This window comes from Balaenoptera musculus, chromosome 13 (assembly GCF_009873245.2).
Source record: "Balaenoptera musculus isolate JJ_BM4_2016_0621 chromosome 13, mBalMus1.pri.v3, whole genome shotgun sequence".
Classification (NCBI taxonomy): Eukaryota; Metazoa; Chordata; class Mammalia; order Artiodactyla; family Balaenopteridae; genus Balaenoptera; species Balaenoptera musculus.
In genome coordinates this window covers 68,935,529-68,958,459 of record NC_045797.1, presented here as the reverse complement: position 1 = coordinate 68,958,459, position 22,931 = coordinate 68,935,529, and the positions used below count along the sequence as shown (strand labels likewise).

Genomic DNA, 22,931 nt, shown 5'->3' with positions numbered 1-22,931 from the left:
ATGCCAGGCACAAAACGGTTTCAACATGTGATTGAGACCCCGGAGCCTGGCAAGTGGGAGGTGAGACCCTTTCTCCCTGTTGGCCTTCTGCGCTGATTCCTAGAATCCTGCCTCATCTGGACTTCCCTCCACCCTGGGTTTCTGCTTTCCCCGTCCTCCTTCCCAGCTTCCTTCCTGATTTTCTTTCCTTGATAGGCCCAGAGTACCAAGTGCAGGCTAAATGTTTTGTGTGTGTGTGTGTGTGTGTGTGTCCCAACACTGTGCCTGCTGCCACACCCACCTCCAGTTCAGCAGACATGAATGAGGCTCCCTGCCATTGACCTTGTCCCCCCTTCCCTCTAGTTGTCTGGGTATGAGGCAGCCCTGCCCATCACAGAGAAGTCAAACCCACTGACCCGGGATCTGTACAAAGCAGATGCCGAGCAGATTGTTCGATTGCTGGGGCAATGTGATCCTGAGATCTTCCAGGAGGAGGGACAAGTCATGCCCACATGCCAGGTGACCCAGACCCATCCCCTGGACACTGCAAATAACGACGCCCACTCCAACCCCACCCCACCTCAACCTCTGCCCTCTCAGACTATGGTCTGAGAGCCCCTCCCCCACCCCCCCAATCCACTGTCCTTTTCTTGGCTGCTGATGCCTGCCTGTTGCCTCCAGTGACTCAACAGTGAGTCAACTCTGACCACCATGGTACAAGTGGCTGGAAAAGTTCAGGAAGTGCTGAAGGTACCAACTCTCCACCTGCTCCCTGCTTAAATTCGTGTTTCCCTCTACTTTTCTCTTTTCTTGGTCTCTATTTTTCCCTTTTATAGACTTTTACATCCTTATTGTCACTCTTACTAATCAATAGTAATTATAATAACTATTACTGCATAATACTTTATAATTGACCATGTATTTCACACCCATTACCTTCACAAAAACCTGTAAAGTTGGTGTTGTTGTCTCCATTTTTTTTTGGATGGGAAAACAAATACTTAAGATAATCACAGTAGCTTGCCCAAATACACTCAGCTAATAATTGCCAGATAATGCTGATTCTTTCTATCTGTCTATGACAAAGCTGCTTTCAGTCCTTTCTGGAATAAGTAAGGGTTTTTTTTTTTTTTTTTTTTTTGGCTGTGTTGGGTCTTTGTTGCTGAGCACAAGCTTTCTCTAGTTGTGGCGAGTGGGAGTTACTCTTCGTTGTGGTGTGCAGGCTTCTCATTGCGGTGGCTTCTCTTGTTGTGGAGCATGGGCTCTATGCATGCGGGTTCAGGAGTTGTGGCTTGCGGGCTTAGTTGCCCCGCGGCATGTGGGATCTTCCTGGACCAGGGATCGAACCCGTGTCCCCTGCACTGGGAGGTGGATTCCTAACCACTGCGCCACGATGGAAGTCCAGTAAGGGTTTGAATAAGTAGCTAAACCAGAGTTGGGGGTCAGACTGAAGTTTCTTTCTCAAATCCAAGGTTCTTTCTTCTACACCATATTCTCTATGTTCTGTTCGCTTTGGGGATAAGAGGGGGGTTCTGTTACCAACCAAAAAGAGAATATGCTTCTCCCAACCTGAGCTGGGTCCTGGAGACCTAGGCATTTTTCTTTTCTCAGGAGCCTGAGGGAGGCGCTGGTGGGGCTGAGTGGAGGGGCACCTCTGGCAGGATGGCATTCCTCATGTCGGTGAGTACCTTGATCGCTGGTTTTGCTCTCTCTGCCTTCTTGGGGTGAACCTCAGGACCATAAAGCTCTTCATAGCTAAGCTCCTAGGTGGACCGCCTCCAGCTCCAGCTCTCTTTCTTCTCCAAAAGCTAGATCTCAACATGGAGTCCCATTTCTTCTGAGCCCATCTGAGCCCCACCAGTCTATTGCCAATGTCTCTACATCCCACACACCCCTAATCCATCATCTCCAAGCAGCATATTTAAGAGTCAGATTCCAAGCAGTACTGGCTTAAGCACTGACCTAAGAGAATCATTATACAGCCTCTACCCTCAAGGTGTTGAAAGTCCAAGATAACTGTTCCTTCCCTGTCATTACTACTTCATGTTCTCTCCGACTTTGCAGGTCTCCTTTAACCAGCTGATGATAGGTCTAGGACAGAAACCTCTTTACACCTACCTCATTGCAGGAGGTGACAGGTAAGCCAAGTTGGCCTATGAATATTTTTTTGGCCTAACTAGTGTCTTTTAGAAACTGAATTTGAATGCTTTTAGGTGGAGATTGTGTCCGGTTTGCTTCCCACTTCACATACTTACGTTGCCTGACTAACCCTCATAGGTATTTAAGTTTTTCAACTCTACAGAGTGTTTATCATGGTGCCCAACAAATAGTAGGTGCCCATTCAGTGACAGTTTTCCCTTCATTTCCTTCTCTCAAAGCAGCCCTAATAAACCACAGGCTTCTGCTTCCCAAGCAGTGCCACTGACCTTGAGTCTGTCCTCTTAGGTCTGTGATGGCCTCTAGGGAGGGGACGGAAGATAGTGCCCTGGATGGGATCGAGGAACTGAAGAAGTCTGTGTTTTCCACTGACACTCAACCACAGACCTCTGTCTGTTCCTTCTTGTGGGGACATCAAAGCCCCAACATCCAGCCAAAGTCCATCCCCTGCCTCCTCCCTGCCCCCCAACTCCCTTCCAGCCACCCCCACCCCATCCTGGCCCTGACATCCCCACACAATATGTTTATACCCTAGAATCCTCTTGGTGACAGTACCTCACCCATCCTCCTCTCCTAGGTGGCTGCTGGGAAGAAGAGGGTGATTGTCATTGGCATTTCAGTGGGACTCTCTGTGAGTGTGAAGATGGGTTGGGTGGATCAATTTTATAGGAAGGCAGGGAGTAGGAGTGGAACAGCATGGAAGATAAATCAACAAGATATATCTAGATTTAGCTAGAAAACAGAAAGGGCTTGTGTAAGGAATTTTGATTTTACTCTCACTAATTAGGATCCAGTTGCATGAATGTGGGACAAGGGGGAAGGGATCTTATCCAACAATAACTATGTACCCATCCATTCAACAACCAAAATAGATAGAGTAGTCCAGGGGTCAGCAAACTATGCTGGCAGGTCAATCCAGCTGCTCCCTGTTTTTGTCAATGAAGTTTTCCTGGAACTCAGCCATTTGTGTTTACATATTGTCCATGGCTCCTCTGACACTTCAATGGTAAGTTTGAGTCATTGGACAGAGATCGTAGGGCCCACAAGCTTAAAATATTTGCTTTCTAGCTCTTTACAGAAAAAGCTGACCCTGGACTAGTCCCTTGCTACTTAAAGTGTGGTCCTTACACCAGCAACATCAGTATCACCTGGGATCTGTTAGAAATGCAGAATATCAGGCCTCCCCACACCAGACCTACTGAGTCTGAATCTGCATTTTAGCAAGATTCCCAGGTAGTTTGTTTGAGAAGCACTGGGCTAGATGACCCTGAGTTTCCTCTCAGCTGTGCAGCTCTGACTCTGACTCTCAGAATTCCCTGAGCAGGACCTGGACCCCAGCAAGGGCTAGATGTGGAATGAGGCACACAAGGAGAGCAGCACACTGACCTCATGGAGCTTACAGTTTACTTCTGTATTTTCAGACTTTACCACGCAGAAGATTTCCTTGGGAGAACCTGTTAGAAATGTAGATCTAGGGAATTCCCTGGTGGTCCGGTGGTTAGGACTCAGCGCTTCCACTGTCAGGGTCCTGGGTTCAAGCCCTGGTTGGGGAACTAAGATCCCATAAGCTGCACGGTGTGGTCGATAATAATAATAATAATAATTAATTTTAAAAAATGTAGGTCCATGGGCTCTCCCCTTCAAATTCAGATCCAGTAGATTTTAACTGGGCCCAGAATCGGCACTTAAACAAGCATGTGGGGTGGATTCTGATGTACGTGGGCCTCGGCCAGCACTAGAGTAACCCCCCTCATCGTACCCTCCTCTCTCTCCCTACCACCAGGCTCCCTTTGTGGCAGGCCAGATGGACTACTGCATGGATAACCCAGCCGTCTTTTTGCCAGTCCTAATGGGTTTCAACCCAGTGAGCACGGCCAGGTGAGCCTTCTGTAATGAAAAGTCGTACGCAGACCTTCTGTAATGAAAGGTCATGGCCAGACCCCTGGGGGAGGCTGGGAGGGAACCTGTGAAAATCTACAGAATAGTCACAAAGGAGAGGGCAGGGCAAATATCCTCTTGTTCACCAAATCTCAGAATATTAAAGTAAATAAAGGTGCAAACGAAGCAACTGACAAAGGATTAATCTCCAAAATATACAGTCAGCTCATGCAGCTCAATATCAAAAAGACAAACAACCCAATCCAGAAATGGGCAGAAGATCTAAATAGACATTTCTCCAAAGAAGGTATACAGATTGCCAACAAACACATGAAAGGATGCTCAGCATCATTAATCATTAGAGGAATGCAAATGAAAACTACAATGAGGTGTCACCTCACACGGTCAGAATGGCCATCATCAAAAAATCTACAAACAATAAATGCTGGAGAGGGTGTGGAGAAAAGGGAACCCCCTTGCACTGTTGGTGGGAATGGAAATTGATACAGCCACTATGGAGAACAGTATGGAGGTTCCTTAAAAAACTAAAAATAGAGCTACCATACGACCCAGCAATCCCACTACTGGGCATATACCCTGAGAAAACCATAATTCAAAAAGAGTCATGTACCACAATGTTCATTGCAGCTCTATTTACAATAGCCAGGACATGGAAGCAACCTAAGTGGCCATCGGCAGATGAATGGATAAAGAAGATGTGGCACATATATACAATGGAATATTACTCAGCCATAAAAAGAAATGAAATTGAGTTATTTGTAGTGAGGTGGATGGACCTAGAGACTATCATGCAGAGTGAAGTAAGCCAGAAAGAGAAAAACAGATACTGTATGCTAACACATATATATAGAATCTAAAAAAAAAAAGTGGTTCTGAAGAACCTAGGGGCAGGACAGGCATAAAGACGCAGACGTAGAGAATGGACTTGAGGACACGGGGAGGGGGAGGGGTAATCTGGGACGAAGTGAGAGAGTGGCATGGACATATATACACTACCAAATATAAAATAGATAGCTAGTGGGAAGCAGCTGCATAGCACAGGGAGATCAGCTCGGTGCTTTGTGTCCACCTAGAGGGGTGGGATAGAGAGGGTGGGAGGGAGACGCAAGAGGGAGGAGATATGGGGATATATGTTTTGTATAGCTGATTCACTTTGTTATACAGCAGAAACTAACACACCATTGTAAAGCAATTGTACTCCAATAAAGATGTTTTAAAAAATAAATAAAGGGTGTTCCTAAGCTTAGGAGGTTTTTTGTTTGTTGGTTAATTTGCTTATTCTCTCATTTCAGAAAGGATTGAAGGCAGCTTATAAAGGATACATAAAATATAAGAAAGCATACATTTAAAACAGGGAATGAAGAGGCAAGGAAAACATGGGTCAGAGGATAGAGTGGGCTCAAGAAAATGCATACCACAAAGATCTGTGCTTTCATCTGAGGTGGGTCCCAAGCATCTTTTCAAAGAAGGAATAGTGGGTGCTGACTGGCCTCCTAGTCTCCTTTGCCTAGCTCCCTTAATTTAGGCCCTTTCTCCTTCATGCCAGGAGCCCCTTTGGTCCCCTCTGGCTACTCACATCTCCCCCCCTGTTCCCCTTTCCTGAAATCCCTGTGCCTCCAAGTCACCTCCCTCTTATTCTCTGTCTAAATGGACACTTAGATCTCAAAGAGGGCCAGCATATATTTTTAAAATTTTTTATTGGAGTAGAGTTGATTTACAATGTTGTGTTATGAAGGCCAGCATATTAAACCAACAATGCTCAGGTGTGATTCTGTGGAAGCACTGCCTTGGGAGTGTTAATAAGGAAGATTCTTGTATGAGAGGTCTGATGTTGTAGGTTTGAGGTAAGGCCCTGAAACATCTAATTTTTGGAAGCATCCTTGGAGATTCTGATGCACAGCCAAGCTGGGGAAACTCTGCTAAATAAACCATTGGAGGGGGCCACCCAATGAAGCTGAGGGCTTCCTGTCACTGGAGGTATTTCAGCGAAGGCTTGTTGATTACCCAAGAGCAGCTTTGTGTATTTAATGGTGGTCTTGGGGAGAGGGACAGCTGAGTTCTGAGAGACTTTTTCAGCTCCCAGATTCCAGGCATGTAGTGTAATTCATACAAAGGTATAAATGATCTCTTTTAATGGAGGGCTTTCCTCACCAAAAATGTATCTGCTGCAGTGGATGCTAATTTCAGGGACTGTGACTAAGTGAAATGAAGGATTTCAAACAACGTAGGCGTGGAGACCTTCCAGCTGTTCCTTAAATCAGTGGCTCCCAAACTTGGCTGGTCTTCAGAGTCATCTGGGAAGCTTTTTAAAAATACAGATTCGGGGGCTCCACTCCAGAACTACTGAAGCAGACTCTCAGGGTGGGTGTGGAAACCAGAAATGGGTAGTTATTTAAAAAAAGCAAACCTCCCCAGATGATTCTGATGTCCCGCCAAGTCTGGGGATCTCAGTTTTCAACCACACAATAAACACTGTCGCCTCTCTCTGCAGAGGAGACGTGGCAATAGGACCTGTGCAAGAACCAGGACACAAGAAAGTTCTGGTCTCAGGCTGGAACTTTTTACTTGAGTGTTGGCTTTGCTCTGGGCTTAAATTGCTGAATGTTTTATTAACCCTCATCCTTGGGGTTCAGGAACACAGCGCCCCTATGAGCATCAAAGCACATCTCTCTAGGAAATTGTTGACCTCTGACCCCAATCTCAATGTGGTATTTGGTTCCAACTCTCATCTGAGGCCCTTCCTTTAGATCCTCACACATGATCCCCCCTCTGTCTCTCTTTGGGCCCCAGGAATGACCCCATTGAAGACTGGAGTTCAACATTTCGAGAAATAGCAGAGCAGATGCAGAAACTGCCAGAGAAAACAGAAAGCTTTTGTGCTCAATCCAGCAACTGGGGTGAGACCTGCCCCCACCCCTACCCCTCACACCCACCTCTGGATGGGTTGCCACTTAGGGCCTCTGATTTTAGGTTTTGTTACATCATGTCTAAATTCCTGGTGTTGTGTATCTACTAAAATGTTGTAAATCAAATCCTGTTTTCTCGTTTCGTTTTTCACCTTAAGATGTTTTATTTCCATTCTGACCCTGTCTCTTAAATCAGTAATCATTAAACACCTAAATGGTCTAGGGCAGTTTCTATTTAAAGAAGCTCTTTTGCATCTGTGTGTAGAAAGTATTGCTTTATGTCTCTTTTATATGTTTCAATTTCAAATATGGGCTTTAAAAAAAAAAGGGGATGCAGTTTCATTCTTCTGCCTAAGACTCTCCAAAACTGGTGTGGGCCTTCTAAGCCTCCAGTGCTCCTGTTCCTTCTTTCTCTGGATTGTGGTTGCATCTCGCTAGCATCATCTGCCCTTCCTTTGACCTTACAAGGGCCTTAACCAAATCCCTGCCCTGCCCCACTCTGCCAGGGATGGGCACATCTGTGACATTCTCCTTGATCTTCCTTTTGCAAGATAGGAAGGCAGGAATTCCACATTACACACAAGTTCTGCATCTTTCATCTCCCAGATGCTCATCTCTCCTCTTCTCTGCAATTATTTACTTTTAGTCTCCTTTTCTCAGACCATGCTTTTATCATCCTGCTTGCTGTAATCTCTTTATCTTTCTGGTGTGTCATGTTACATCTCTGTACGTTACAGTCAATGGCTGCTTCACTGGTCTGTCCAGGGAACATGAAGTGTAGTGTTTGGATTAAAAACTGTTATTTAAACAGTGGGGGATGGAGGAGGGAGAAAGTACTTGGAAAACAAAAACAAAAACAAAAACAAAACCTCTCTGAAAAACCCTTATCCCCAGCTAACAGGACACTCAATTATTCTGGCTTCCTCTCCAGAGTCCTGAATGTACCATAGAAATGACCAGAAGTGGCCCTTTCCCTCTTCTCTTCTTCTCTTCTTTTCTCTGTCCTTCCCTTCCCTTCCCTTCCCTTCCCTTCCCTTCCCTTCCCTTCCCTCCTCTCCTCTCAGTTAAGCCCTCAACCAGCACTCCTCCTCACAGCACACTGGGGGCCACGAGTCCTACAAATGCCTGCCCAGTGGCCACTAACCAGAGCGCATGTCCAAGAGTCACTAACCAGATTGCATGCACAGTGGTCACTAACTAGTAAACTCCAGGACCTTCCTTCCTCTCCCAGTTTCTCCTGGGTGTCATCACTCTGCAGCCTGAGGGCCTCAATGGCTCCTCCCGGATAAAAGGTGGAAGTGCCACCAAGATCCTGCTGGAAACCCTGTTACTGGCAGCTCACAAGACTGCGGACCGGAGCATCGCAGCATCTCCGAGGTAAGGAGGATCTGGACCAGAGAGAGATCAGAGTCAGGCAGTGGGTGGGAGGGTGCAGGCAGGGGAATGGCAGATCCAGATCTGGAGGGTGCGCTGGTAGCAGCAAGACTGTGGCCCTGCCGTTCCTTCCCTGGGAAAGGAACTGGCAGGGGGACGCCACTGTTCCCATCACACAGTCACAGAGTCTGGCTTGTTTCCGATGGACCCTGGATTCCTCAGGTCCAGACCTGATCCCTGTGCACACCTGGGACATCCAAAGCTAACCTAGCTTCCTAGAGTCTTTGATGTGGGGGTGGTCCAGGCCATGCAGGGTAGAGGTCATCCTGCTGTGGGCCTGCTTCCCTCACCAGGGTCTCTCGCCTAGCTTCCACATCACTCACTTACCCCCTCATCAACTTTCTGATCCCACCCTCCTCCCAGTGCTCTGGATGCCCTGTTCTCCTCTCTGCTCTTTAGTCTTCTTCCCGCTGAAGCCCTCTCTGCCCCTGTTGAATGCAGTCTGGCTCTACTTACCGCTCCCCCACCAGGGACCAGCAGAACTTAGTTTCAAGGGAATTGTGCCTTCCCCAGGGCGGGAGGGACTCAGGCTTTCTGAGGGGGCACTGGGCCTGCCCTGGGAGCTGGTGGACTTTCTCCCAGATGCCTTCTGGAAATCCTGCGGACATCTGAGTGGGCTCATCAGGTGACCTAGAGTCAAAGCCCCAAGATCGCCGCCCTGATGAAGCAAGTCAGCACCGGGTGTGTAGATGCGTATTTGGAGGGGGGAAGCGGCCTGGATGGGGAATGTCCTGAGAGCAGGGGAGACTCTACGAGACATGATAACATGGGGAGGGTAGCGGGTCTGCGTGTTGGAGGGTCAGGGTAGGCTTTTGGTTCGTTTACTCCTGTGCTCTTCTGCGTGTGTCTTTCTCTGATCTCTGGATTTTTTTCACTGTGATCTCTCATGGCCTGACCTCTGACCCATTCTCAGCCTGGAGAAAAAAGGCTGAGTAGACCTGGTTGGCTGGCAGACCCTGGGCATCATTGCCATCATGGATGGAGTAGAGTGCATCCACACCTTTGGTGCTGGTGGGACCCCAGTGTTGACTTACTTCCCGATTCCTCCTGATCCAAACCAACTGGTCTGCTCTCCAAATTCTTTCCTACTCCCAACCCACGGAGGGTCCTCATTCAATGTCCATCCTGCCCTATCTAGATAGGCATTTCAGTCAAATTCTCCTTCCTTTGAGCCCTCACTCAGTCCTTGATCCCTCAGCTCCCAGCCCCGTGCTTAGCTATGGCCTCCCAAGTGTGTTACTGCTTACCCTGCACCCCACTTGCCACTTTCCTCCCAGCCCCACTGACACCTCCCCAGGCCTAGAACCTTCCTCTCCTTTGAAGCCCATCCCTCCTCTCTCCCTGTCCTTAACCTTCCCAGATTTCCAAGATGTCCATGGCTTTCTCATTGGTGATCACAGTGACATGTTTAACCAGAAGGCTGAGCTCATCAACCAGGTGGGAAGATGATGGGACTTGGGGAAGTTGGGAAGATAACTGGTGTGCAGAGGGTAGGAGAAAAGAGGAAGGTGGAAACAGGTAAGGGAGTACAATGAGATTCCCTTCTAGAGAGGGAATATGGGTTAAAGGTCATGAGGCTTTGAGGCAGCACAGGAACAGTGTGGAAAGCTCTGGATTCACTCCCCAAACCTGGCTCTGGTCCAGTACTCTTCCGTCAGCATGCTGCATTATCTTGGGCAAAACACTTTACCTCTTTGAATCTTGGTTTTTACATCTGTAGATAAAAGCTCTGCATTAGATGTCCTCTAAGGGCCTCTTTGGTCTTCAAGTCTATATGCTGGAGTTTTCCATGGGAAGAACTCTCTCCTCTTTTTCTGCCCCAGGGTCCCCATTTCTCCTTCTCCCAGGAAGACTTCTTGACTTCCATCCTGCAGAAATTGACACTGTGGTCTTCATTTTTACCCTGGATGGTGAGAGGGATGATGGGAGTGGTGGGGTGAGGGGATGGAGGCAACAGAGTGACTCAGAAGAACTATCACTTCTCTGGGTCTTAGGGCACCTGCTCAGAGGGAGGGACGGGAGTGTGTGTCCTGACTGGACCCCAGGGGAGGAGAAAGAACAGCTGAAGAGCCGGGCTTTCCACTCTGATGCCCTCCCCCTCTCCTAAACAACCTCAAGGAGGTGCAGATGCTGGTGGAGCAGGTGAAAGAGAAGACCTCCAACATCCAGGCCTTGGCACACAGCACTGTGCGGCAGTCCCTGCCGGAGAGGGTCCAGCCTTGAGGAGGGGACCCGGGGCAGCAGTTACAGCCAGGGCTTCCTGGAGATGCCGTTCCTGCTCCTCTCTCTCTGCAGACCCCTCTGAAGAAGCTCTTTCCCTCCATCATCAGCATCACGTGGCCACTGCTTTTCTTCGAATATGACGGGGAATTCATCCAGGTATGGGGAATGAGGAGGTAATATCTGCAGTGAGGGGCACAGAGGAGGAGGGATTCCAGGAATTAGAAAACCCAGGGCCAGAGGGTAGAAAGCTTTGTCTGACTTTCACCAAGCCAGCTGGGCAAGTTCTTGTGTTACCAGGTCACTAGTCAGAGTTTCCTAGTCAATGGGCTACTGCATTCAGTTATCTCGAGAAATATGTAAAAGTACAGGATAGGTCGCCAATCACCTGACAGATACTCATTTGTCCTTTGTCACAAGTTAATTGTCGACACTATAGTCATCCTCACTGTCCAAAAGCCTTTAAGACATTTTTTTGCAAGTTGTCCTATGCTGAGTTCACTGCAGATAATAGCACACTGATACAGTCCCTGCTTACTAATGAAATTATGATCCAGTACAAGCATTGCTAATAACCGTAGAAGTAATGATCACTTTGGGTGCACTTTGCAGTTTAGAGTTTGGAGTGGGCAGCAGGACGTCTGGATGCCAGTTCAGTTCTGCTTCATGGCCGAAGAAAGAGAGCAGTTTTACACATCTCTGGTTCTCAGTTTTCTCACACGACAGCCCTCCATCCTCCATGGGGCGGAACCAGGCCCCTGAAGGGTTGCCCTGGAGAGATGTGGCCTCATCCATTATTCAAACTACTTCCTCCAGGAAGCTCCCCAACTTAACCAGACAACAGCTGGCATGCTCCTTACCTGCCCTCAGAACTCAGTGGAGTTCTCCTCTCCTCTCCCCCTGAACAGGGGATCCACGCTCCTTTCAATGCGTATCTTTGTCTTTCCTTCCAAATGGTGTTCATTGGTCATATCCCTACTTCTTTTGTCATGCTTTCCACATTCATTGTCACCTTTGAGATTTCACATCTTCTAAGAAGTCTCTTCCAATGAAACCCACAACGTCTAGACCCCTCCTTTATGTTATATACCCCATCATACTTATAGGTTCCATTGTATAGTCATAATACCTAATACACAGAGGCCTTTGCACTTTACACAATATTTCATGTATATTATCTCAGTTCTCTTAACAATCTCCTAAGGAATGTATGTTTAGTGTCCCCATTGCCCAGATGAGGAAGATGAAATTAAGAGATTAAGGGATTTTAATAATGACCACACAGATAAGACAGGAGTCAGGATTTGAACTCAGGTTTTGGGACTCTAAATCCACGGTTTATTTCACCATACAAGATAAATTTCAACCATATTCATGAGTTGAGCCCGAACCATTTATTCATTCATTCAACAAATATTTTTAGAGTACCTGTCACATGCCAGGTACTATCCCAGGGATAGGGGATATAGCAGAGAATGATAATCTGTGATATTTTAAAGAACTGTATTTTTAAAGAAAATTGTAATTACAATAGCAATACATGTTTTTATTGTCATAGCTTTAGAAAATACAGAAATCAAAAAAAGGAAAAAAATCATCCATAGTCTACCTTCTTCCAAAAAAAACCAAAACAAAACAAAAACCACTCAGACAAATTTTGAGACTGTCCCTCTACTTTTTTATGCATATGTAAATATAGTTATATAAAAAATAAGATCATACTTGACATGCTGTTTTTAACTTGCTTCTCTTTATTTAAAATTATGAACACCTTTCTGTACTAATATATCTACATCATCATTTTTAATGTCATGTGTTCCACGGTATGTGGACTGTAATTTGTTTACTCTAGCCCCAGTTGTCAAACACTGTAGTTTCAATATTATGGCTTTTATTAAAATGCTGCACAGAATATCCTTATACACACATTTGACTCTCTCATTAGGATAAACATCCAAAAGTGGAATCACTGGGTCAAAGGGTGTTTAAAATTTTAAGGTTTTTGATGCATGTGGTTACCTCCAAAGAGGTTTATAAACAAAGTGTAAAATTGGTTGTTCCCCACAACCTTAAAATACTGGGTAACATTGTTCTTTTTAATCTTCGCTAATCAGCAAAGGAAAAAAAGTGAAACAAAATGAAAGGCATTTCCGTGGTAATTTATAGTTAATTACTATGGAGATTGGCTCCTTAAAGATATATATTCGCCATTGAATTCTTTTTTTTTTAAAGCTGAAATCTTGAGTGTTACATCTTTTTTTTTTTTTTTTTAATTTCGGGTTTATTTATTTATTTATTTATTTATTTATGGCTGTGTTGGGTCTTCGTTTCTGTGCGAGGGCTTTCTCTAGTTGTGGCAAGTGGGGGCCACTCTTCATCGCGGTGCGCGGGCCTCTGATTATCGCGGCCTTTCTTGTTGCGGAGCACAGGCTCCAGACGCACAGGCTCAGTAATTGTGGCTCACGGGCCTAGTTGCTCTGCAGCATGTGGGATCTTCCCAGACCAGGGCTCGAACCCGTGTCCCCTGCATTGGCAGTAAGATTCTCAACCACTGCGCCACCAGGGAAGCCCTGAATTTTTTTCTTTATTGTACTGCTTCTTCATATCTTTTGGGCATATTCACCCATTCTTTTTTAAAATTTATTTAATTTATTTAATTATTTTTGGCTGCGTTGGATCTTCGTTGCTGCGCGCAGGCTTTCTCTAGTTGCGGCGAGCGGGGGCTACTCTTCGTTGCAGTGCGCGGGCTTCTCATCGCGGTGGCTTCTCTTGTCGCAGAGCTCGGGCTCTTGGGTGTGCGGGCTTCAGTAGTTGTGGCTCACGGGCTCTAGAGCGCAGGCTCAGTAGTCATGGCGCACGGGCTTAGCTGCTCCGCGGCATGTGGTATCTTCCCGGACCAGGGCCCGAACCCGTGCCGCCTGCACTGGCAGGTGGATTCTTAACCACTGCACCACCAGAGAAGCCCCTCATTCTTTTTTAGGGTATTTTTTTTCTTACTAATTTATAAGAGGGAGTGTATATAGCAAGGATAGTAGCCTTCTTTTCCTGTTCCATGTTTTCCCCCAGTATATTATTTTTAATTTCTATGTTTTTGATGTAGAGACATTTAATTTACATTTTGGCATAGTAAAATCTATCAGTCTTTGTGTGTGTGTGTGTGTGTGTGTGTGTGTGTGTTTTTCTTGATTCCGGTTTTTATCTTTTTAAATGTACTGAAATTGTTTGAAATACGGAGGCTTCTTTTAGAGCTTATAAATATTTCGTTGTAGAAATAGTTTGATGTAACTCAGCCCACACTTTTATTTTGAAAAATTTCAAATCTGCAGAAAAATTGCAAGAATAGTATCAATGATACTATACTATACTATAGTATACTATACTATACTAATAATACAGTGAACACCCATATGCTTTTTGCTAGATTCACCACTTATTAACATTTTGCCACATTTGCTTCATCTCTCTTTTCCCCTGAATCATTTGAAAGGCAATTGGAGATATACTTGACACAAATTACTGTGTTCCCTAAGAACAACGGGCATTTGTCTATATAATTATAATATAATTATCACACTTAAGAAAATGACAATTAATACAACACTATTATCTCATATACAGACTATATTCAAATTTCCCCAATTATTCCTGTATTGTTTTTATCTTCCAGGTCCAGGATCTGAGCAAGGATAATGCATTGCATTTCGTTATCATGTTTCTTTAGTCTTCTTTAATCTGGCTGAGTTCCTCAGCCGTTTTTGATGTCTTTCATCAAAACACTGATATTTTAGAAGTCTAGACCAATTGTTTTGCAGAATGTGCCTCACTTTTGATTTGCCTTATTGTTTCTTCATTATATTCACGTTAAATTTTGGGGCAGGAGTCCTGCATAGATGAGGCTGTGCCTTTATCAGTGTATCACATGTAGAGGCTCCTAATATCAGTTTGTCCCTTTATTGGTGATGCTGCGTTTGATCATTTGGTCAAGGTGGTGTCTGTTAGATTTCTTTGTATCTTATGCCTCAGCAATCTTCCACCCACGGTTTTAGCATCCACTAATGATTCTTGGTTGAATCAATTATTACTATGATGGTTTTAAAATGGTGGTTTTTCTATTTCTATCCTTCTGTCTCCATTTATTAGTTGGCATTCTTCTGTAAAGAAAATCTCTCCTCTCTCCCCACCTTATCTACGTTTGTTTGTTTAGTATTGATATGGACTCATGAATTTTTGTTGTTGTTGTTGTGTGTTTTAATCCATTCCTGTCATTATTCATTTTAATGCTCAAAATGAGAGCTCATTCAAGCTGGCCTTTGTGTTCTTGTGACATATCTATCCACATTAGCATTTGAACACTCTGCTGTATTTCTTTTTGCAAAAAAATTTTTTCTTGTTCTATTATGCGGTATACTCTCGTGCCTTGCATTTTTGCTTAACAAAATATACTGAAAATCACTCCACTTCAGTTTAAAAATCTCTTCTTCATTATTTACATTTGTGTTTGTGTGTATTTGTGTGTGTGTGTGTGTGTGTACCCAGTCATCTCCTATGTAGGAGCACAAAAATGTTGGCCCACATTCACCTTATACTTTCCCTGGTTCCAGCCCTGGAATCAATCATTTTCCAAGGAACCCTGGTTGTTAGTGGAGACTGGTATTTAGAAATCTAGGTGCTAGGTATGCTCACCGCTACTGGTTTATTTTGCCTCTAAGCCCTTTCAGTAGAAAGAACAAGGAAATATATATACATACATATATATATATATGTGTATATATATGTATATTCACACACACACACACACACACACACACACACACACACACACACACGTACTCTCCTCCAATATCATCAGTGTATTTACCCATTTGTTCAGTCCTACAGTAAATACCAAACAGTTTTGGAATTGCTACCCTAATACGACTGTCATCAACAAACTTACCAAGAAGTGGTTGAGATTTTTACAGTTTTTTTTGTTCTTTGATCACATCCCACTAGATAAAGTGTTCAAAATTCACTTTCATTAAATTTTTTCTTTCTCTCTGTGGTTATGTTATTAATGCGATATACAGTTAGGTTCATTTATTTTTATTTGTTTTCAATTTTAGAGTTTTTTCAGTTTTTGGTCTAATTTTATCTTTTGAATATGTAAAACATAACATGATTTAAAAGTCAGAACTGTATAAAAAGATGTTCCATTTCCTTATCTATCCCTTCCATCCCATTCCCACTCATCCCTGCAAGAAACCAATTTCATTACTGACTGACTTATCTCCTGTGTTTCTTTTTACAAAAAAAGTGTGCGTGTGCGTGTCTGCTTTGCATTTCTTTCTTTTCTTAAAAATTAATTAATTAATTAGTTTATTTTTCTCTGCGTTGGGTCTTCATTGCTGTGCGCAGGCTTTCTCTAGTTGCGGAGAGCAGGGGCTACTCTCCGTTGCGGTGCACAGGCTTCTCATTGCAGTGGCTTCTCTTGTTGCGGAGCATGGGCTCTAGGCATGCGGGCTTCAGTAGTTGCGGCTCACAGCCTCTAGAGCGCAGGCCTATAGAACTCTTCCTCATTATTTTTCACATTCTGGTGTGCTCACACATTTGCGAGGGTTATTCGGGCAGTCTCTTACGTAGGGCATTTGAACTGTGTGTTCATGTAAATACATGCAATATATTCATTTTCTAATGGTATTGTGGTCTTGATGATCTCTTGATTTTGAGTTCTTTATAAATTAGTCCTTTATTTCTGCTATACAGTTGACAGTTGAACAAGGTGGGGGGTTAGGGGCACTGATCGTCTGCACAGTGGAAAATGGTGTAACTTATGGTTGACCCTCTGTATCCGTGGTTCCTCCCTATCCACACTCCTGGGATAGGATCGTTGTAGTACTGTACTATTTCCTATTGAAAAAAATCTGCGTACAAGTGGACCCTTGCAGTTCAAACCCGTGTTGTTCAAGGGTCAACTATATATTACATTTTCTTTGGGTTTTAACCATGCTAAAGTCTTTGCTTTAATTTTTCTGGGGTAGAACTTATCAATCTTTAATTGAATTTGGATCTTGATGAACAGAAAGCTCCCCTCATGCCACACCCACCCCCAGATTGTAAAGGAACTCCATCTGTGTTTTCTTTTAGTACATGTTTTCTTCTAGTGAAAGTGGTCTTTCTCTTGCTCTCTTTTTTTTTAAACCATTTTTTAAATTGAAATAGTTAATTTACAATGTTCTGTTAGTTTCAGGTGTACAGCAAAGTGATTAAGTTATATATATATATTCCTTTTCAGATTCTTTTCCATTATAGGTTATTATAAGATATTGAATATAGTTCCCTGTGCTATACAGTAGGTCCCTGTTGTTTATTTTATATATAGTAATGTGTAAATGTTAATTCCAAACTATCATTAAGAGTTTATTCTTGTGTATAGGGTGAGGTATGGACCCAATTTTATATTTTTCTAAATGACTATCCAATTATCCCAATATATATATTTAAAGTTCATCTTTTCCTGAGTGATTTGAGATGCTACCTGTATCAGATACTCAGTTCCCACGTGTACTGGTTTATTTCTGGACTTTCTTTCTGTCTATTGATGTGCTGGTACCATACTGTTTAATTATAGATGCTTTATGGTAAATTTAATGTCCGATAGAGTTAGTCCTCCCTTCAACACTCTTCTATAGAATTGCTGCCCTTTTTCCACATGAACTTTAAAATGAACGTGTCTAGCTTCAAATTACGTAAAAATTAAAGTATTTTTTTGTTAGTGGTAGTTAATGGTATAAATGGTTGGTGATATAAATGGTTAATGATATAACCCAGATTTGATTGATCTCTCCCCCACAGGGCAGTCTGACATGCAGCCTATAGCATCAGTACTGCATACTGGCCAGCTTCATTCTGATTGGTCAGATTTCTATTCTGATACTCAGTGTCTTTGTCAATCACTTGTTAAGTATTTTCAGTATACACCCTGCTAGGGGTTTGTGTGACCAGCTATTTATAGAGTTGCAGAATAAGGAGGCAGAAGTAGTAGCCTGTTTCCTCAGCCTGGCTAGGACCAAATACTTAACCCCCTCAGTTCCTTTACTGGACTCCTGTTGCCCTCAAAGTTTGGTAATAGATATTATAAGTGCAAGATATGAGGGTCAAGAACAGGTGGTAGTTATTCCCAGAGTACCACGTGTTTGTACAATATTTCAGTTTTCATGGTGCTTTCACATCCATTATCTCATTCATCCAGGAAATGATCGTGGCAAAGTAGGAAATGCCCTCATCACTAAATCAGGAGACCTGGATTTAGGTCCTGATTCTACGTCTCACTATCAAGTTTACTTCTGACCTCTAGTTTCCACATACGTAGAAACAGGGATAGAAAAAACCTATTTCATAGGGTTGTTATAAGGATTAAATTGAATTAATTTTTCAACAAACGTGTATTGATCAGTAATCATGTGTCAGCCATTATCAAAAAGACTGGGGCTCTGGAGCAAAATAAGACACCATCTCTGCTCTCAAGGAGTCTTTAGTTTAGTGGAATGAATCCCAGGATTTCCACTTCTCCCCTGTCTGGTACCTGAGTAACAAGAGGAAAGTGCTGGTAAGAGCAAAATCCTGGGCTTCCCTGGTGGTGCAGTGGTTGAGAATCTGCCTGCCAATGCAGGGGACACAGGTTCGAGCCCTGGTCTGGGAAGATCCCACATGCCGCAGAGCAACTGGGCCCGTGAGCCACAATTACTGAGCCTGCGCTTCTGGAGCCTGTGCTCCGCAACAAGGGAGGCCGCGATAGTGAGAGGCCCGCGCACCGCGATGAAGAGTGGCCCCCGCTCGCCGCAACTAGAGAAAGCCCTCGCACAGAAATGAAGACCCAACACAGCCATAAATAAATTTAAAAATGGTCCACATCAAAAAAATCTTAAAAAAAAAAAAAAAAAAAAGAGCAAAATCCTACTGTGGAAGGACTCAGGGAAGATATCTGTCTACCAAGGGTCAAAAACACAAATATGTGGGGAATTCCCTGGTGGTCCAGTGGTTAGGACTCAGCCCGGGTTCAATCCTTGGTTGGGGAACTAAGATCCTGCAAGCTGTGCAGAACGACCGAAAAAAAAAAAAAAAAAAGAAAAGAAAAGAAAGAAAGAAAGAAAAACCCACAAATATGTGAAGCTGCCAGGTTTGCCTGGAATGGCCCTGGCTGATGGAGCAAATTATGTCTACTTTTTTTGGGGGGGGGCCATGCTGAGCAGCATGTGGGCTCAGACCCATGCCCCCTCCATTGGAAGCACGCACCCTTAACCACTGGACTGCCGGGGAAGTCCTTATGTCTGCATTTTTCGATCCCTGGATTCCTGTCAGATAATAAGGCCCTGTTCACCCTGCTGCTCTAATGTCCCCTAATTTTCAATATCCCCATGTGTCTGCCCTATTTAGAAGTTCCAGCATGAGCTAAGCGCCAAGTGGGTGCTGAATACAGTGAGTACAGGGGCCCATGTGCTTCTTGGGAAGATCCTCCAAAACCACATGTTGGACCTCCACATTTGCAACTCCAAGCTCTTCTGGCGGGCTCTGGCCACTCTGCACCTAGGACATGATGGCATGGGGCTGGGTGGGTGGGGCCTGGCTTCAATGCCCAGGCTGCCATAGGAGGGCGTATTTCAGAGGTATGTAGATGTGTAGGGCTAAGGGCTGACTTTTCTCTTGTGCCTCTCCTCCTCCTTCTGTCAGGCCCAGCCTCTCCTCTAAGAAGTATATGTGCACACGTGGGTGCGTGTTTGTGCAATTATAACTATTAGGCAAGATTCTTTCAGTTACACATATGTGTGACAGAAGTCCAATTTGTACTGGTTTAACTAAGCAAGGCAAATGATTGGTTCATGTAACTGAACAGTCCCAGGGTAGCTAGATCCAGAAACGCAAAATGACATGCTCCAGAACTTTCAGCCCTTAGCTCTGCTTTCCTCTGTGTTGCTCTCATTCTCAGGAAGATTTTCTCCACTAGGTGGCAAACTGGCCACCAGCAGTGGCAGCCTAACATCCTACCAATTTAGCAACTCTGGCGGAAGGAGAGTTTATCTGTCCCTGCGATTCCTGCAAATACCTGGGGGAGGGTCCTCATTGGTTTGTCTTGGGTCACATGCCCATCCCTGAGCCAATCACTGTTCTCCAGGGGAAAGCAGCCCTCTGCCCAGGCCTGGGTCACCCATGCTCTCCCTTTAAGATGGCAATGGAGGAAGGGGCATGAAGTGAGCCTCAATCAAACAGTGTGGCCTGAGAATGGGGAAGCAGTAATTCCCCAGAGGAAAATCAAGGTGCTGATACCAGGAGGGGGAGGCATGGATGCTGAGCACATAGCACAACAGATGGTCCTGAAAGTAGGGTTGCTATAGATGTAGCAAAGAAAAATATAGGACACTGGTTAAATTTGAATTTCAGAGAAATAAAGAATAATTTTTTAGTATAAGTATATCCCATGCAATATTTGAGACATACTTATACTAATTTTTAAAAATTATCCATCTGAAATTCCATTTAACTGGGTATCCAATATTTTTATTTGCTAAATCTGGCAACTCTACGTGAAAGGAGCCAATGAATGGGCATTTAGTGAGCAGCCACCAGGGCCCAAAAACAACCTTCTCGAATGAGTAAAAACAACCAACCAACTGGGAAAAAAAATCCTTTATGCTTTTCTAGTTCCTGGAGTTGGGGCAGGTAGGGGAAGCCAGAGCTACCTATGATCCAGTCCTTGCCATCCCAGAGTGGCCCATCTAATGGAGGAGAGACAAAACCAACACTTGAAACAGAGAACAATTAAGTGTCAAATTGCATGATCCTTACTGAAGTCCAATAGAACATGAAAGAAGGTAGGATCTATGCACTATAGCAAAGCAGAAGACTTCATGGAAGAGGTGATGTTTGAGCTAGGCCTACTGGTTATGGCTTGGAGAGGTGAAGGACAGAAAGGCACTTTTGTTAGAAGGAATATTAGCCAAGGCCCAGAGCGGGGCTAGGCATGATATGTGAGGGACACAGGTCTGGAGTCATTTTACAGAGTGGTGAGGGAGCAGGAAGGGGAGAAACTGTGGAAGAATAAAAGGCAGACAGGAATTTGGACTTGCCAAACATAGCTAGATCTGTGCTGTCCAAGATGGTAGCCACCAGTCACATGTGGCTATTGAGCACTTGAACTGAACTGAGCTCCAAATTTTATTTAAAAAGTGAAGCATGTAAATTTTCATTAAATGCAACTTTATTCTTTTGGTAGGACTACATTTCAATTTTGCATTGAAATTCAGCACTTGAATTGAAATGTGCTGTAATTGTAAAATACAATCTGGATTTCAAAGACATGGTACAAAAATATTGTAAAATATGTCACTAATAATTTTTAATACTGTATTTTTAATACAAATTTTTAATACTGTTGACATGTTGAAATGATATTTTGGATATATTGGATGAAATAAAACATGACCAAAATTTATTTCACCTGTTTCTTTTTTAATGCTGTGCTAGAAAATTTTAAATTACATATGTGACTCATTATATTTCTATTGGACAGTGCTGAGCTAGATAGAGAGGAAAAGGGTGGTGAAAAAAATAGAAGCAGTGTTTGCAGATGAACTGTCTTACAGCAGTATAAAGGATGGATGTGGTTAGGGAGGAAACCAGAGGGAATGAGTTCAGTTTAAGATGACTAACCTTTGGGATTGCAGGGACATGGCCAAAAATACGACCAATTTGCCATTAATTCTCCAGTGTAACCCAGCCAATCAAGGCCCAACACCAATCCTTTTACCCCAGTTTTCCTTTACAGCTGGGGATTGTGAGTTTGGGATTGCCTACAGGGACGAATTCTCTGCAGCTGGTCTTCGAGATCCCATACTCCCACTCTCTCTTGACCCCATTCTCAGCTCCCATGGCTTTCTAGCCCAGCATGGACATTACCATTTCTTCCACAGCGGTTCTAGGGACAGCCCAAGGCTCGATGCATCGAGAGCCTCCTCCAGGTGATCCACTTCCCTCAGCCACTGTTGGATGATATTTGAGCAGCTCCCATCTCCTTCCACGTCCAGGTTGCACATGAGAAGGAACAGGTAACTCGCGAGCTGCTAGTCATCTAGCAAACACTGACTGAGTACTTACGATGTGTCAGGAACTTGTCTCAGCACTGAGTTTACAAAGCTCAGTGACACTCTGCAAGGAGCTCCCCCTGTTCATGGAGGAGACATGATTGTGACAAGTAGTCAGAGAAGTGTGAAAAAGGTACTACAGGGGTGTCGAAAAGGAGTCTTCAGTTTTACCTAGGAGGGGAGTCAGGAAAGAGTGGGAGACCTGGGTCACAAACCAGTCTTGATGAATAGGAGTTTTCTGGGTCAGGATGAAGGCTTCTCTCTGCTCTTGACTCACCTCATTCCAATTTCTGGTCTTTGAAAACTCTCTTCTATTCTTTTTTTTTTTTTTTTTTAATTTATTTTTGGCTGCATTGGGTCTTCGTTGCTGAACGCAGGTTTTCTCTAGTTGCGGCGAGCGGGGGCTACTCTTCGTTGCGGTGCGCGAGCTTCTCATCGTGGTGGCTTCTCCTGTTGCGGAGCACGGGCTCTAGGCGCGCGGGCTTCAGTAGTTGTGGCTCACGGGCTCCAGAGCGCAGGCTCGGTAGTTGTGGCGCACGGGCTTAGTTGCTCCGCGGCATGTGGGCTTCCGGGACCAGGGCTTGAACCGGTGTCCCCTGCATTGGCAGGCAGATTCTTAACCACTGCCCCACCAGGGAAGCCCCTCCCTTCTATTCTTGCATCCAACCTGGTATCTTCTGACTCCCACACTGAATGCTCTAGCTCCTCCAGGGTTCTTCCTCAGACGGCCTCACTTTCTCAGGCTTCAGTTCTCACTGCCTCTTCTCCACAGGTGATCCCCATAGCCTTGCTGAGCCTCCTATTCCGGTTCTCCATCCCTGAGGCCCAGGCATACCTGGCTGCAGCTCCCTCTGTCTGTGAGGCTGTCAGGAGCGCCCTCACCCGGCCAGGTCGGAAGCGCAACGCGGACCTCTTGGAGACCCTAGATCGGGCTGTGCCGTGAACTGGTGTTTCTGGGCGCATGGAGGGGGCCAGCCCACCCCACGGGGACTTGTTGGGTCAGCAGCACGTGAGGTGGGAGGAGAGGCCCAGTCTCCAGGAGCACCAGCTGCCCAGGCTGGGGAGACAGCGTCTCTCTCCTCTGGGGAGACCTTGCTGTTCACCCAGTGGTATCCACTTTCCCTGGCATATTCTGATTTCAGAAATAAAACTGAATGTCTTGTTTCGAAATCTACTGAGATCAGAGTCAATAGATCAGAGGTGGAACAAGATGAGTGGCATG

At 44.7% G+C, this 22,931-nt stretch overlaps 1 protein-coding gene across 1 annotated transcript; it reads left to right on the top strand.

Moving 5' to 3' along the window:
* GCKR (glucokinase regulator) lies at positions 1-22,652 on the top strand. Its single transcript, XM_036872584.1, is given in 21 exon segments — positions 1-60; positions 343-498; positions 661-729; positions 1,591-1,659; positions 2,044-2,117; positions 2,425-2,494; positions 2,714-2,767; positions 3,920-4,014; positions 6,826-6,889; positions 6,891-6,932; positions 8,200-8,318; positions 8,958-9,056; positions 9,289-9,386; positions 9,736-9,812; positions 10,199-10,244; positions 10,247-10,285; positions 10,483-10,586; positions 10,671-10,754; positions 19,008-19,153; positions 21,535-21,673; positions 22,482-22,652. Coding segments are annotated over 21 exon segments (1,875 nt in total).
* Positions 22,653-22,931: the final 279 nt, after the last annotated feature.